The sequence below is a fragment of the Ictalurus punctatus genome, chromosome 4, assembly GCF_001660625.3.
Source record: "Ictalurus punctatus breed USDA103 chromosome 4, Coco_2.0, whole genome shotgun sequence".
In the NCBI taxonomy this organism is placed as follows: Eukaryota; Metazoa; Chordata; class Actinopteri; order Siluriformes; family Ictaluridae; genus Ictalurus; species Ictalurus punctatus.
In genome coordinates, this window is record NC_071284.1 from 27,411,327 (window position 1) to 27,427,092 (window position 15,766).

Consider the following 15,766-nt stretch of genomic DNA (forward strand, 5'->3'; position numbering starts at 1 on the left):
AAAACCATGTTACTAACCAAGAAATAAAATGTGTAATTATATCTTAATATAATTATATAGTTAATAAGTTTTCTGTGAAGAGATGTTTATTGAAAATTTACGGAAGGAGTCTCCAGTGTCAGCACTTTGTAACAGTCCGTAAGTTTTCCACTGTGGGAATGTCTTCCAGTTTCTTGGTAACTTGATAAACTATGTTGTTGTTTTTTGTTGTTTCTTATTAACATTATTAACAAAATGTGAGGCTGGTGGGGAAACAAATGTTTATAACTGCTATAACAAAAGTGATAACAGGAGCTTACTTGTCTTTATTAAACATAACTATAAATTGTTAAAAATATGATGTCTCATTCATTGATAAATTACAAAAAATAAATTAATAAATTTTGAGAGCAACACCACATCATGTCATTTCAGATCAAATCACCCTGTCATTTTATTTTATTTTATTTGAATAGAAGCCTAAAGCATTGTTAAATTTTGGCATTGGCATTCTCATAAACACTTCAGTTAAAGGTATTTGTTAATGAATGAAGCTTTTAGATTTCAGAAGATATTTGGTTAAAAGTCCATAAGAACATAGTCAGTAAGACTTTCCCTTATTATTATTTTTTTTGTAAAATGTAACAATTTGCAGTTTTTAATTAATGTTATATGGTAACATATTCCACCTTGTAAAAATGTAACCATTTATTCACATTGTTTATTAAAAGACGTAAACTGCTCTTAGAATTGTCCCTTTTCTCAGTCCAGGAAATTCTGTAATAAAGTCTGTAGTAATCTTACATAAGCTACAGATGTGATGGATTGAGATTCGACTGTAAAAACACTAAAACACTGACTAAGGTTCTAAGGTTACTTATTTTAAACAAATCTGAGAAGAATCCTTGAGTATACCTCTAAAATTCTGTTCAACAAATAATAATTACTTAGTGAGTGTTTGATAAACATAGTGGGCAGAAATGTAATGTATGTGACAATATTGTAAACTTTGACCAAAATTCATGTTTTTTTTTTTTTGTTTTTTTTTTAAATACTGAAATATGAACACACACACACACATGTTTGTAATTCTAGCATTGTGGGGCAATTCCACTGACTTGTGTGTTACTGTAGCTAAATAATTGTCTTGTTCTCATGTAGAAGTAATTGCTGAGAGGAAGAGAGGCTTGGCTGGTTAATTTCCTCTGGATGGGGAGTCATGACAGACCTAATTTGGCACAGACAGAAAGTACAAATAACACCAGTTACTGGGAACAATACCAGCCAAACACAAGGCAATGAAGGGTCTGCTGGTGTTCTGAGGTGCCCCAGAGGTATCATCTCTACAGGGCCATCTGGACTACAGAGCAGAGAGATCCTTCTGCTATTCGGCCCACAGGAAATAAACTCCTCTGGGTTTCTGATCAGAGCAAAGAGCCTTCACCTACCAAACCCTGCAGAGACATCGACTCAGAGACTTGTTTATCATGCTGTTCCTTTTAATTACAGGGAAAATATTTCAGGTGTGTGTCTGTGCACCAAATGTTTGTTGAGTGTCCTTCCCTTTCCTGGAGTGAATGCATAAACATTAATAAGGTAACGCCAGAGGTCAACACTGAAAATTCAGATCACACAGTTTGTCAACAACAAAACCAATATCAGCTCACAGTAACCAGGGTTCAGTGTATGTGTGTGTGTTTTAATCATATGCAGGGTGATTATCTGTTAGGATACATGATTATACTACTGGTTAAGCAATATTTATTATTAAATAAGGAAGAATACATGAGGAGATGTGCTGTTATAGAAAAATAATTAATGCTGGGGTGATGTAACGAAGGGCTCTTACCACTCCAGATTTGATTATCTTTGCTATAACAGCACAGCTATAACAGGTGTTTTATTCCTCTTATACCACATCAACGTAAATTCTTTTTAAATTAAAGAATTAAATCATACAATTTATCCGTGCTTAGTTAGACAGTCATCCTTTCACCAGCCTCTCTATTTTCTCTCTCTTGAAGTTAATAACACAAGACTTCCAATAGTAACAGCTTTACCTCTGACAAAGAGTTGAGAGTCCTTCCATAAATGTTAAATAAATCTATTTTTTCAGAAAAATTCAGCATATCAACAATTACACATTTTTCTTTGTTAGCATGTTTTGAGCCATCTAATTTTAGACTTAGATTATGTGGAGAGTCTGCCATAGTAGTCCTTGAGAATTAACTGTAATTATAGTGTATTAGGACAAGTGCAACTAGAACTACTGTTAGAGCTGTTGTTGAAATGTGATCCATCCATCCATCCATTTTCCTTACCACTTATCCTACACAGGGTCACAGGGGAACCTGGAGCCTAACCCAGGGAACTTGGGGCACTAGGTGGGGAACACCCTGGACAGGCTGTCAAACCATTGCAGGGCACAATCACACACACTATGACACACACATTCACACATTATGGACAATTTGGAAATGCCAATCAGTCTACAACGCATGTCTTTGGATTGGGGGAGGAAACCAGACTACCTGGAGGAAACCCTCAAAGCACGGTGAGAACATGCACACAGGGTGGAATTCGAACCCACAACCCTGGAGGTGCAAGGCAAACGTGCTAACCGCTAAGCCCTGAAAAGTAATCAACAGCTTAAAATGTTTTATGTCGACAGTGCTCTGGTATAAATAATAATAATAATAATAATAATAATAATAATAATAATAATAATAATAATATCTTTCTTTCACAAATACAGACTGAAAGGTTTCCTTGCACAGGCATCTCCAATCTCTTAGGATATTACATTAAAGGACAAAAAAGGGCAGTTCTTTATGGGGCAGGAGAAAATGAATATGAGTATTGATTTCTGAGACTTTTACAGCAAATCTGATGACTGACCTTGAATATTCTACTTGCCCCTTATCAATAGCATGGCAGGATAGTTAATGCCTATTCAAGTCATTTGTGCAGTTCAGACATTCAGTCTGTGAAGGTGAATGTAGAGGTGAAATATCTAAATGTAGTAATAGCTTTGTGATAATTACTGAGGTTAGTGGGTTAACAAAGTCAGTATGGTTGGATAAAGAATCTGTGCTCTACTAACAGCCACCTGGGTTCCCAAACAACCTCCTTTTCCCCATCAGTCTTTTGATTAAGTATAATGTGTTTTCTTTGTCCAACTTAAATTTATCTTTACTGCTTGCTTTTTCTTTATGGAGCTTCAGACCACATCATATGAGATCAAACAGCAAGGCAAAAAGGTCACATAATGCAGGATTTACTGTATGGAGCTTCATGTTAGATGGGAAGATTAAAATAAACTCAATGTGACAGATAAAAGAGAGAAGTTCTTTTCCTCTCTGGGATGAAAGCACTTCCCTATCAGTGATAGCTGATAGCCCCATGAGTGAGGGGAATATACAAAGAGAGAGAGAGAGCGAGAGAGACAGACAGACAGACAGACAGACAGACAGACAGAGACAGAGAGAGGCAGGCAGACAGGCCTGGGCAGCACATGTGGATAAGCATTTATGTGAAGGACTGATTCATTTCCATTTCAATCTATATTCCATTACATATGCATTTCCTGTATTAACCTACTATCCAGTCTTTCTGTATTCAGTTCTCTTTTTTTCATTTATTGCCTCGGTGACATATGCAATATTTTTCCGGAATAAATTCATGCTTCAGTCTAACGCTGACAACAAAAAATGTATAAGAATATAAATAAAATAAGTAAAACTATATATAATTTGGAAATAACTCATAATTTGTTTTCAGTACAATACATGGAAGATTTGAAATATATATATAGTGTTTTAGTGTAATATTGATAAATATCAATATTATTTATCATTAATATTACTTACTATTTATTTATCATCAATATTATTTACCCCCCCCATTCCCCCACCCACACCACACGCTCACACAAAACAAGGTTTTTATTTGATGCAACTGTCAAATAATAATAATAATAAAAAAAGGTCAGATCACCCAGAGAACTGTGGCATTGATGCTGATTTTAATTAAGGGTGTCGGATTTCTTTTTGGAGTCCCTCTTGCTCTACCCCTCCCCTTAAGACCCTAATGGTATGACCCTTGCCTATGCCTAAAGCTCTCCGTCAATTTCTATTATGATGAGGTTCAAACACTCATTGCCTTAGGGGGAATTTGAGGTTTGTGTTTGGCTTGCGGTGGGACATTTGTAACGTGCTTTTTGTTCTAGCTGTACTTCCCCTTCATAAACAGTAATGAGCCGCATGCCTCTTCATCACGACTAGTGCTGATTAATGGAACACAGCAGGTCATGTTGAGGTGGATGACCCTTTTAATGCAACTGATGCGCAGCCTAGAGTAGAGTCTGTCTAATATATCAGGCTTAAATTACTGTACTCTGTTGTTTTTGAAGCTGCTAAGAAGAGGTCAAAAAATGGATGAGTAAGAGGCTCGTAAACAAATTAAACAGACGATGGTCCCCTGGGTTGTGCCCTATATATGATGTCCTCATCTCACATAAGCCAAAAGGCAAGTCAAATAAGCATCAATAGGACACTTGAGTCAGAGTGGAACTTCTGGATTATTCAAAATAAATGAAAAGCAATTTTCACCGTTCATTTTATGTTTCTCATATGTTTTAGTCGATTGTGCCTTAACTTTCACCTTAAGGTATGTGACACTATTAGCCTCAATTTCATGGTCCTCTTTTTTCGTCTTCAGTCAATAGAGAGATTTCCTGCTGCGGGGCATGGGTGGAGATGGTTTAGAGGTTAAGGCTTAAAACAGTAGGGTGACTGTAATTTTTAACAGCTTGCAGCAAAACTACAATCCAATAGCATTACCCTGAACATACACACATCACATGAATAGTGTTAAGGACTGAAATGAGAATGTTCTTTTTAGGACTTTTTAAAAGGAAACAACAGAACATACTGTTGAAACTTATCGCCCTATCAACACTATACTGTCAAAAGCATGCAGACACCTGACCCTCACACCCAAATGTGCTTGTTGAATGTCCCATTCCAGATTTAGTTTCGCTTTGCTGTTATAATAACCTCCACTCTTCTGGTAAGTCTTTCAACTAGATTTTGGAGTGTGGCTGTGGGGATTTTTGCTCATTCAGCCACAAGAGCTTTAATGAAGTCAGACACTGATGTTAGGTTGAGAAGGCCTGGGGTGAAGTCTGCATTAGTATTCATCCCAGATTCTTTAGGGGGGTTGAGGCCAGGGCTCTGTGCAGGCCACTCAAGTTCTTCCTCTCCAACCTTGGCAAACCATATCTTCATGGACGTCACTGTGTGCATAGGGGCATTATTATGTAGGAGCAGGTTTGGGCCGCTTAGTTTCAGTGAAGGGAACTCTTAATGTTACAACATGCAAAAACATTCTATTCAGTTGTGTGGTTCAATTTTTGTAGTAACATAGTTACAGAGGTAACAGAGTTCTTTGAGGAAGAACCACATATGAATGCGATCGTCCGATGTTCACAAAATTTTGGCCACATTTTCTTTTCTCATTTCCTCTTCACCTGTCCTTCGATTACACTTTATCTGTCCACTAAAGCAACTGGTGAGCCTCTGAAATAACCAGCTCAGCAGGGAACAGCCTTTGCTATGTTTTTATGTGTGTGTGTGTGTGTGTGTGTGTGTGTGTGTGTGTGTGTGTGTGTTGCCCAATACGGTATTTTGTCAGGCTAAATCAGTTAAATCAGCTACAGATTTCATAGGAACATAGTGTATGACCACACACACACACACACACACACACACACACACACACACACACACACACACACACACACACACAGGAAATTTTGGCCAAAATGACCTAAGTTGTTGACACCATACACTTTGTTTATCAGTTCTCTCAATCTCTCTCACACAGAGATGCTCCTCTGAGAAGCACTGTGCTTAACTTGGTGTTTTATTATGGCATGACTAATCCTTCTGCTTCTTCAGCTGTATGGACTCTCAGACTATGCTTGTCAGAGGAGATATTATGTGGTCTTGAGTAAAGAGAATACTCATGACTCTCACAGCACTGTCATGTCTCTCTCATGCTCCAGGATTTACTTCTCCTCTATTAACATTATCTTTTCATTTCTCAGTGATGTCACTTATAATGTTCATTCCCTGTGTGTGTGTGTGTGTGTGTGTGTGTGTGTGTGTGTGTGTGTGTGTGCGTATGTGTGTGTGTGCCTGTGTGTGCAGAGCTGTGGGAGTTGAACAGGACATGGGTGTTCCAGGCTGCAGAAGGGAGTCTGCAGCACTACAGTATGCTGCTGGATGAGACTCAGGAGAGACTCATTATTGGAGGGAAAGACACACTGTACTCTCTTAATCTGGACAGAGTCAGTGAGCCTCATACAGAGGTAGGTGTGTGTGTGTGTGTGTGTGTGTGTGTGTGTGTGTGTGTGTGTGTGTGTGTGTGTGTGTGTGTAGACTCATTCAGGCACATTTCAAACTTTTATACATTTGGTACACATTCATACACTACAAGCAGTGGTTCTCAACATGGTTCTGTGAAGCACAGAAGCATATCCAGGAGCTCAGTGATTACTGTTATAAATAATTCACCAACGGTTGTCTTTAATTGGACCACTTCTGGTAGGTACTAATCACTGCACACCAGGAACCCCGCACAAGACCTGCCGTTTTGGAGATACTCTGACCCAGTCGTCTAGCCATCAAAATTGGGCCCTTGTCAAAGACACTCTGATCATTATGCTTGTCCATTTTTCTTGCTTCCAACACATCAATTTCAAGAACGCATCAACATTTATTTTCAGTAAATATATCTCCAGTGAGGCTATGCACATGAAATTTTCACCAGACATTCAAGAAATCCACACATATAAAGAATCCAAACATTAAAGTCCATAAATGAAGTTATGTGTGATAAAGTGGAATGACGCAGGAAAAAAGTAACTGAAATTTATTTAACACTTAGTGGAGAAGCCTTTTTTGTAATGATAGCTTCAAGACACTTCCTGTATGAAGAGATTATTCGGCCACAGTATTCAGGTGTGATTTTGGCCATTCTTCTAAACATATTGTCTTTAAATCTTGTTCAACTGGATTCAAGTCAGTTGATTGACTGGGCCATTCTAACACCTTGATTTTTTTGCTCTGAAACCAATTGAGAGTTCACTTTGCTGTATGCTTTGGATCGTTGTCCTGCTGGAAGTCCACCCACGTCTCATCTTCATCATCCTGGTGGATGGCAGCAGATGCTTCTCAAGAATTTTCCGTAAATGGCTCCATTCCTCGTTCCTTCAATTATATGACATCTGCCAGTACCATGTGATGAAAAACAGCACCGCACCATGATGTTTCCACCTCCAAACTTCACTGTTGGTATAGTGTTTTAAGGGTGATGTGCAGTGCAATTTCTTCTCCAAACCTGGTATGTAGTATGACAGCCAAAAGTTCAATTTTGCTCTCGTCTGACCAGACTACACTCTCCCAGTATTTCATAGGCTTGTCCAAATGAGTTGTAGCAAACTTTAAACAAGCTTCAACATGCCTTTTCTTTTGTAATGGAATCTTGCAGTGTGAGCGTGAGCAGTGGAGTGCATTGCCCATTGTTTCCTCTGTGACGATGGTACCTGCTGCCTCCAAGTGTTTCTGGAGGTCTTTCTGAGTGGTCCTTGGACTACTCTTCTGACTATTCTTCTGATTCCCTGGTCATAAATCTTGCGAGGAGTTCCTGTATGTGTCCAGTTTATGATGGACACAATGGTGCTTACTGGAAGATTCAGAAGTTTTGGAATACATCTATATCTGATTCCATCAATATGTTTTGCAACTATAAGGTTGCAAAGGTCTTGGGAGAGCTCTTTGCTTTTACCCATCATGAGGTGTTTCTTGTGTGACACTTTGGTAATGAAAGCCTTTTCATAGACCATCACTTTACTAACCCAGCTGATATTAATTTGCACAGATAGGGGGTATAATTACTTATGGATTTCAGCTGGTTGCTTGCCTTACTTTACCTTAGAGAACTGTTTTTTCTTAGTATGTTCAATACTTTTTTCCTGTTTCATTCCACTTTATTACACATAACATTATTTATGGACTTTAATGTTGTGAAGTCTTTATATTTACAGATATCTTGAGGTAATACCGATGTCTGGTAATTTTCCTTTGAATAGCCTCATTGGAACTATATTTACTGAAAAAAATGTTATTTTAAACCAGTTATACCAGTTAATATCTCCAACATGAGGAAACGTGTTACCTTATTATATTCTCTCATAAATAAAACAAAATAAAATAAAAAATCCCTTATTTAATCTTAATAATGGATGATGATAAATCTGAATCAGATAACAATCTATGCTAGGTGGTTAGCTGATCTGATACCAGTTACGATGGTAACAATTAAAGTGTCACCAATAGTTGCTATGATTACAGTGGGTTTTCTTATAAAAATATATATAAAGTGCAACAAATATTTATTATAAATTTACCACATTAAAGAAATGCTGTTTTTATTTTCCTTTTTGGAAACACAGTGTTAATGCTGCGGTAGTAGGGCCTAAAATCTTTATTCATAAAGTAACAGGGAAACAGGGTGGCTGTGTATACGGTAAGTAAGAGTCTAAAAGGGTGCTTTCAGCTCAGATATAAACATATAATGGCTAATTAGGACATTTTCCTCTAAAAGGTATACATAGTTTCCATGTTTTTAAGCTTGGCTGTTTAGTTTTGGTCAGAAGAACACACAGTCCTACTGTGTGGACCTGCCCTTAACCTCAGGGCCATGAAAACTATCCAGCTAAGTTTCTGTTTCTGTGTTTATTGTTATTTAATTCAATAAGGAACAGGAGTTTGGAAATTATGCTGTCTAGAAGTACATTTCACAAAGAGCAGTGCTGTTCACAAGGCGCTTATTTAGCAGACTTCATCTGGAAATTATCTGTGTTCTTCAGTGACCTTGGTTCTCAGTCTCTGTCTGCCTCTGTCTTAGATTCACTGGGCTAGCTCGGAGGACCAAGTGGAGGACTGTCTCATGCAGGGCAGGGAGAAGGTGAAAAATGTGGAAAAAAGAGAGAATATTTCAAGATTTCTCTTCCTTTAGGGTGACATTTTGTAAAGCATATCTCTCCGCCTTTTTCCCCAGCCGGAGTGTGCTAACTACATCAAGCTGATTCAGCCATATAACAGCACTCACCTGCTAGCATGTGGGACTGGAGCCTTCAGCCCGATGTGTGCCTACATCAGAGTTGGCCATGGAGCAGAGGTATTTCAGCTTCTCTAAACAGCTACCGTGTCATCCATTCAACATCCAGCATGTTCTTTGAATGCAAAACTTTAAATGCAACACAAGCATAAATACCTCACATATTTACTTCATTTCCAGTATGAACAGAGGTGGAAGGTACAGGTACTGTATTTATGTCTGTTTTTTAAGCATCTTACTTTCTTTCACCTAAAACATTTGAATTTTACTCACTACACTGTATACATCACTACATTTCCAAACACTACATTACTACATTTCTATATAATTATACATTTCTCCATAATTATATAATTAAAATTATATAGCACTTTACACCTACTCATTTATGCGATCTATCAGCCAGTCATTTGGCAGCAGTGCAGTGCATAAAATGATGCAGATATACAGCAATCAGCCTCAGGTAATGTTCACATCAACCATCAGAATGGGGGAAAAAAATGTATCTCAGAGATTTTGCCCGTGGCATGATTGTTGGTGCCAGACGGGCTGGTTTGAGCATTTCTATAACTGCTGATCTCCTGGGATTTTCACACACAACAGTCTAGAGTTTACTCAGAATGGTGCAAAAAACAAATGAATTTCCAGTGAGCAGCAGTTCTGCAGACGGAAACACCTATTAATGAGATATGGAAACAGTTCGGGCTGACAGAAAGGCTACAGTAACTCAGATAACCACTATGTACAATTGTGGTGAGCAGAAAAGCATCTCAGAATGCACAACATGTCAAACCTTGAGGTGGATGGGCTACAAGACCCTGACGGGTTCCGCTTCTGTCAACCAATAACAGACAGCTGAGCCTGCAATGGGCACAGGCTCACCAAAACTGGACAGCTGAAGACTGGAAAAAAGTAGTCTGATCTGATGAACCTTGATTTCTGCTGAGCACACAGATGGTAAGGTGAGAATTTGGTAACAACAGCATGAATCCATGGACACAACCTGTCTTGTGTCAACATTTCAACCTGATGGAGGTGGTGTGGTGTGGGGAATGTTTTCTTGGCCCACTTTGGACCAATCAATCATGGCCCTACTCAGTATTAACATAGTGTTCCTAATAAAGTGCTTGGTGAGTGTATGTTTATAAAGTCATAAGGTGGCTTTTCTTCAAGTCTTTCTAAAGTCTTTACAAATCTAAACTTTAACAGTTGTGGAAGTGAGAATGAGACCTTCTACCATTTGCATTTATCACAGTAGTTTGTACTATGATAGCTGGCTATTAGGAATTAACTAGTTTGTATTATGAGTTATTGTCATACTAGATAACAATTAGTCAGCCTTAGCTAAAATGTTTTGTTTCCTTGGTGAAAGAGGCCATAATTTACCATCAGTATCTAAAATATGTGCCTGATTTGAGGCTCATGACTTTTGTGAATCGTTCGCACACTTTTACAATTATACATTAAATAAATTTAAGAATTTATACTTACAGACGTGAAGACATTCGAGGTGCGCTTACTTGCTAGTAAAGAATTCAGGTACTTCTCCTCTTTTGAGGATCTATGAAATAATTTAAAATTATAAAAAGCTACAAATTGCAGTTAATATTGTTGGTCAGAGAAACCTGGAGAAGACATGTTCTGATGGCTGTTTAAACATGATTAAAGAAATGGTTTAAGGCTGAAGATTTGTCCACAAGAGAAAGGAGACTGTTTTCAGAATAGTTATATGGTATGTGTGCCTGAGACAGATGGGTGTAGTCAAAAGCAGCACAATGGTCAGTGAAATGCTTTAGTCCTCTCTGGTGATCATTAACGAACACGTGTCTTGGAATGGATATGTTTTCCTCAGCTGGAGAATTTGTCATAGTGACCCATGAGACCTGCAGTATTCCTTACACCAGAAAAAAAAAAAAAAAAAAAAAACATCCTGGAAACTTCTCATTCAACCACAATGTTAGTGTCAAGTATGAAGTCATTGGTTAAATCCACCATATATATGTTGAATCTGTTTGTAAGCATAAGTAATTACATAAAATTGATCAGATGTAACCCCAAGGCTGAAACTGATCTAATATGCTTAATGTAGAAAATAGTGATGGTGTTGACAGTCATGGCTCTACTCTAGACCACTTTAAAAAAAAAAAAAAAAAAAAAGAGTTTGTTTAATCCTCAGTGATGGGACGTTTTATCATTCTCACTCTGTTCAAATCCATGACTAAACATTCAGGCGACCAAAAACAAACAGTCTCATCCTCTCTGGAGAGCGCCAGCCAAATTATAGAGTGGCTAATCACAGGGAATGGAGGTTTATTTGAAGCAAAAAGCAATGTTTGGACGAAACATAAAAGACTGAGGGGTAAAAAGCTTTTTTCCATATGTTGGAGACCTCTGGCTGGCCTGAACCACTTTTACACAATCCTTGCATTGTGTTGTGTCTCTCCACCCACTGTCTTTAAAACTGTGTGTGTCGTGTATTGGGGATGCCATGCTCATATGTTTACGATTATAAGAACCACAACTAGAATTGATGCTGTAGTTTGGTCCCAAAGTCTGGGCTCAGTCCTAATAACTATTTAATTCATAATTTACTGTATCAAAAAAATAAATTTTACACAATAAAATAATATAAAAAATAATTATAGTTTGAAAAATAATATTTAAAATATACTCATATGAAATTACATAAAATATGGACTTTCTTGCCAATTTCAAAGTGATTTCAAAGTGACACAACACACTTTCATACTATTTTTATTTCAAATATCACATAATGTGGATGCAGTGTGAGGAGTAAATCAGATAGACCAAACATTACGGTCAGCGACCAATAATGTGCTGGAATGGGCAAAATGTGTGACTCTATTGAATACATGAATGAATGAATGAATAAAACAATATTTAAAAATAAATAAATGAATAAATACATACATACTATACATAATCATGTGGAGGAATCAAATGACAATAACACATACAGTACATCCTGTTATTATGCAACATCATTATGTTTTGAGCAATTACATTTACATTTATTCATTTAGCAGACGCTTTTATCCAAAGCGACTTACAAATGAGAAACTACAAGCAAAGCGATATATCAAGCAGAGAACAATACAAGTAGTGCTACCATGAATTGAGTTCCAGAAGAAGCAAAGTGCGCAGAGTAGAGGTGTAGGTGCCAGAGTACATTTTTTTATTTTTTTTATTTTTATGGGTTGGTTAGGTGTTCACAGAAGAGGTGGTTTTTAGCTGTTTCTTGAAGATGGTGAGAGATTCTGCGGTCCGGATAGAGGTTGGGAGTTCATTCCACCACTTAGGGACAGTTAGTTTGAATGTTCTTGAAAGGGACCTTGAGCCACGCTGAGTAGGTACTACTAAGCGTAGGTCGTTGACTGATTGCAGATTTCGTGAGGGAACATCTTGTAGGTGAGCATCAAGGCCTTGAATTTGATGCGAGTGGCTACAGGAAGCTAGTGGAGGGAAATGAAGAGGGGTGTGACATGGGTTCTCTTGGGCTGGTTGAAGACGAGACGTGCTACTGCATTCTGAATCATTTGAAGGGGTTTGATGGTGCTGGCCGGGAGGCCAGGAAGCCGGGAGCCCAATTAACAAATAATCTCATAATAACTATAATGTACCCTTTTTTGACAAAAATAAATAAATAAATAAACTCTCTTCATAACCAGTGAGATAAAAAGTGGATACTTCATACTTCTTGTCTTTTCCTGTGTTATTAATGCTCAGTGTGAGGTTCTCATGCTCATTTCCTTAGGGAGAAGCTGCAAGTTTGCCTTTGGCTTGTGGTAAGGGGCAAGAGATCAGAGTGAGGGTAATTAGAGGAGGCAGGTTTGAGCAAAGCACCTGATAACCCCAGTGCTCAGCTGCAGGCAAAGAGGTAAACCACTCAAGCTAAGAGCAAAGCTCAGAGGCAATGAGCTTCCAGAGTTAGTGCTACAGCATAATGTTCTCCACCCTGAAAATGCAGAAAACAGATATAAACACAGACACAGAGAACATGACTGTTGATACACTAACACAAGCTGACACTCACACAGTCACTGTGAGGTGAGGGTGAGCATGGTGATGGCATTCAGATGTGCATGTGATGACAAGTGAGACTGATTCAAGAGCGGACATTGAACAGAGCCAGAGAGAAGAAAACTCGCAATGGATGGAATCTACACACACACACACACACACACACACACACACACACACACACACACACACACACACACACACACACACACACACACACAAACATGCCCTGCTAAGCCTGGTTGTGTCTCAAACCTCAAAATGCACAGTAACATCATAGCCTTCTGCTAACTTTTACACCATTGTGGCACATCACACACTTCCACACTCCTATAAACAGGCCAGTTCACATCCACAGTTCACATCAGCTTCCCACATTTGCTCACCTTTATTTCTTTAAAGGAATACATTACTCAGAATAAATATATTTTAAACTGATATGAATGCAGATGTGAATAGCAGACACACTGTTTTAATTAGTTTAATTGAACCTCTGATTAAGACTAAGGGTGGACATCAGGACTGGGATCCTGTTTTTTTTTCAGAGAGAGAGACAGAGAGAGAGACAGAGAGAGACAGAGAGAGAGAGAGAGAGAGAGAGAGAGAGAGAGAGAGAGAGAGAGAGAGAGAGAGAGAGAGAGAGAGAGAGAGAGAGAGATCTTATGGTTTAGGCCATGCCCACTTGAATACCCCTTAAGATTTTTTTAATCATGATTATTTTGCTCGATACTTGAAAATATTCAGCCAGTTTCTGAATATTTATACTGTCCTTTATTATATATTTTTTATCATTATAAGATATCAATCTTTTACATTTACATTCACATAGGTCTATTGTCCACAAAATGTATGCATCTCAATAAAAATCACATCACCTTAGTGACTTTGAGGAGACTTGTAAAGATATTAGAGAAAATATTCACTGTAATATAACTGACAGCCTCAAAATGCATGATAGAAATACAAATTCTGTACCCTTATCTTATTGCTTTACGTTCATAGAGCATTTCTCATTCACTCAAGTAAGCCTATGTACTTACTTTGAGGCAAAATTAAATAGCTTGAATAACACACACACACCCACACCCACACACACACATGCACACACACACACATTACCCAACTACAGACCATATGCCTTGCAAATGTGAACCATATGGTTGAACGACAGAGAGAGAGAGAGACAGAGGGAGAGAGAGAGAGAGAGAGAGAGAGAGAGAGAGAGAGAGAGAGAGAGAGAGAGAGAGAGAGAGAGAGGTTCACTTATTTCATGTCCCAGAAGAACACTGGTAGTTGTGATGCTTATAATGCATATTGTCATTTGCATGATATTGCTTCTCTATCTACAGCTAATTATCTATGGTCAATGGCCCTGTTAACATATGAATGACAACCAAATACCACCACAGTTTATCTGTTTAGGAGGATTTTAGCTGGATATTTAGTATTTATTACTTGGAGGAAGTGAGACAGTGCACTTGGAAGAAAAATAAATGCAACTCTGACCTACTAGCCTAATTACATATTTGATTCATAAAGGTCTACCATTATCTTATTTTTGAATTATAGCCTCATTTTAAACACTATGTTTAGGTAGCCTTTTTAAAACTATAATTACATGATTGAAATGAAATAAGTAATGATTTAAATAAACAACAACACAACAACAATTAAACATGACCCCTCCATCCTTTAAAATGTTATATATTGTACTTTCAAAAAGGTGGAAGGGGAAATGTATTATACATTTATTTACGCATTTATTATACATTTTAATTAAAGCTATTTTTTGTGAGGAAAAAATATTTAGGACATCCACTGATGTGTATAGGAGGGTCTGTAGATGCACATGTGTGTTTGTACAGTGTCCTTATTCTCTTCCAAGATTCTCATTTCACTGTCCCCTTATTCACCTGGATGTAATATTTCGCCTTATATTACTGAAAATGGAGCGTCTACGTGTGAAAAGGAGGAGGAGGTGTGTGTGTGTGTGTGTGTGTGTGTGTGTGTGTGTGTGTGTGTGTGTGTGTGTGTGTGACGGATAGGTTGTGTAATACATCCTGATAGTGACAGTGTGAATAGATTAGGATGTGTGATAGGCTGTATTATAGGCTGACAGACTGACTGATGCCTCATTCTTCTGATCTTCTGCCTGTCCTGCTCCTGATCTGTGTTTATGGGAATGGCTCGAAACCATTTTCTACAAACCATATCAGACCAAATCCAATCAGATAAGGCATATTGAACACAGACACACTGGATTTGGAGTCCTGTTCTGTGTGTTTAGGATTTTGTTAGAGGGTTGTAGCAGGGTTGCCAACTTTGTCTTCCTGGCTGGAGTGAGATTTATGAATCAAATGACATTTTTTGCTGTCTGGAAATGAGAATTATTGTGAAAATGTGCATAATGTCATACATCACTTTTTTCTGTTTGATTGTTTCTATTTCTTCCTCACCATGCCCTTTTCTTTGCAGGTTTTTAGTATGAATATGTTTGCCATAAGTTTATCTTTAAACAATTGTGCTTAGAATATATATGCATTCAAAATGTACAGTCTCT

At 37.9% G+C, this 15,766-nt stretch overlaps 1 protein-coding gene across 1 annotated transcript in view; it reads left to right on the forward strand.

Moving 5' to 3' along the window:
- The window catches only part of sema3e (sema domain, immunoglobulin domain (Ig), short basic domain, secreted, (semaphorin) 3E), a 50,295-nt gene that overhangs the window by 11,494 nt on the left and 23,035 nt on the right, over positions 1–15,766 (forward strand). Inside the window, exons 2-4 of the mRNA XM_047153273.2 lie at positions 6,192–6,352; positions 8,953–9,012; positions 9,106–9,225. Of these exons, the coding sequence (XP_047009229.1) occupies positions 6,192–6,352; positions 8,953–9,012; positions 9,106–9,225 (341 nt within the window). The remainder of the gene's footprint in view (positions 1–6,191; positions 6,353–8,952; positions 9,013–9,105; positions 9,226–15,766) is intronic.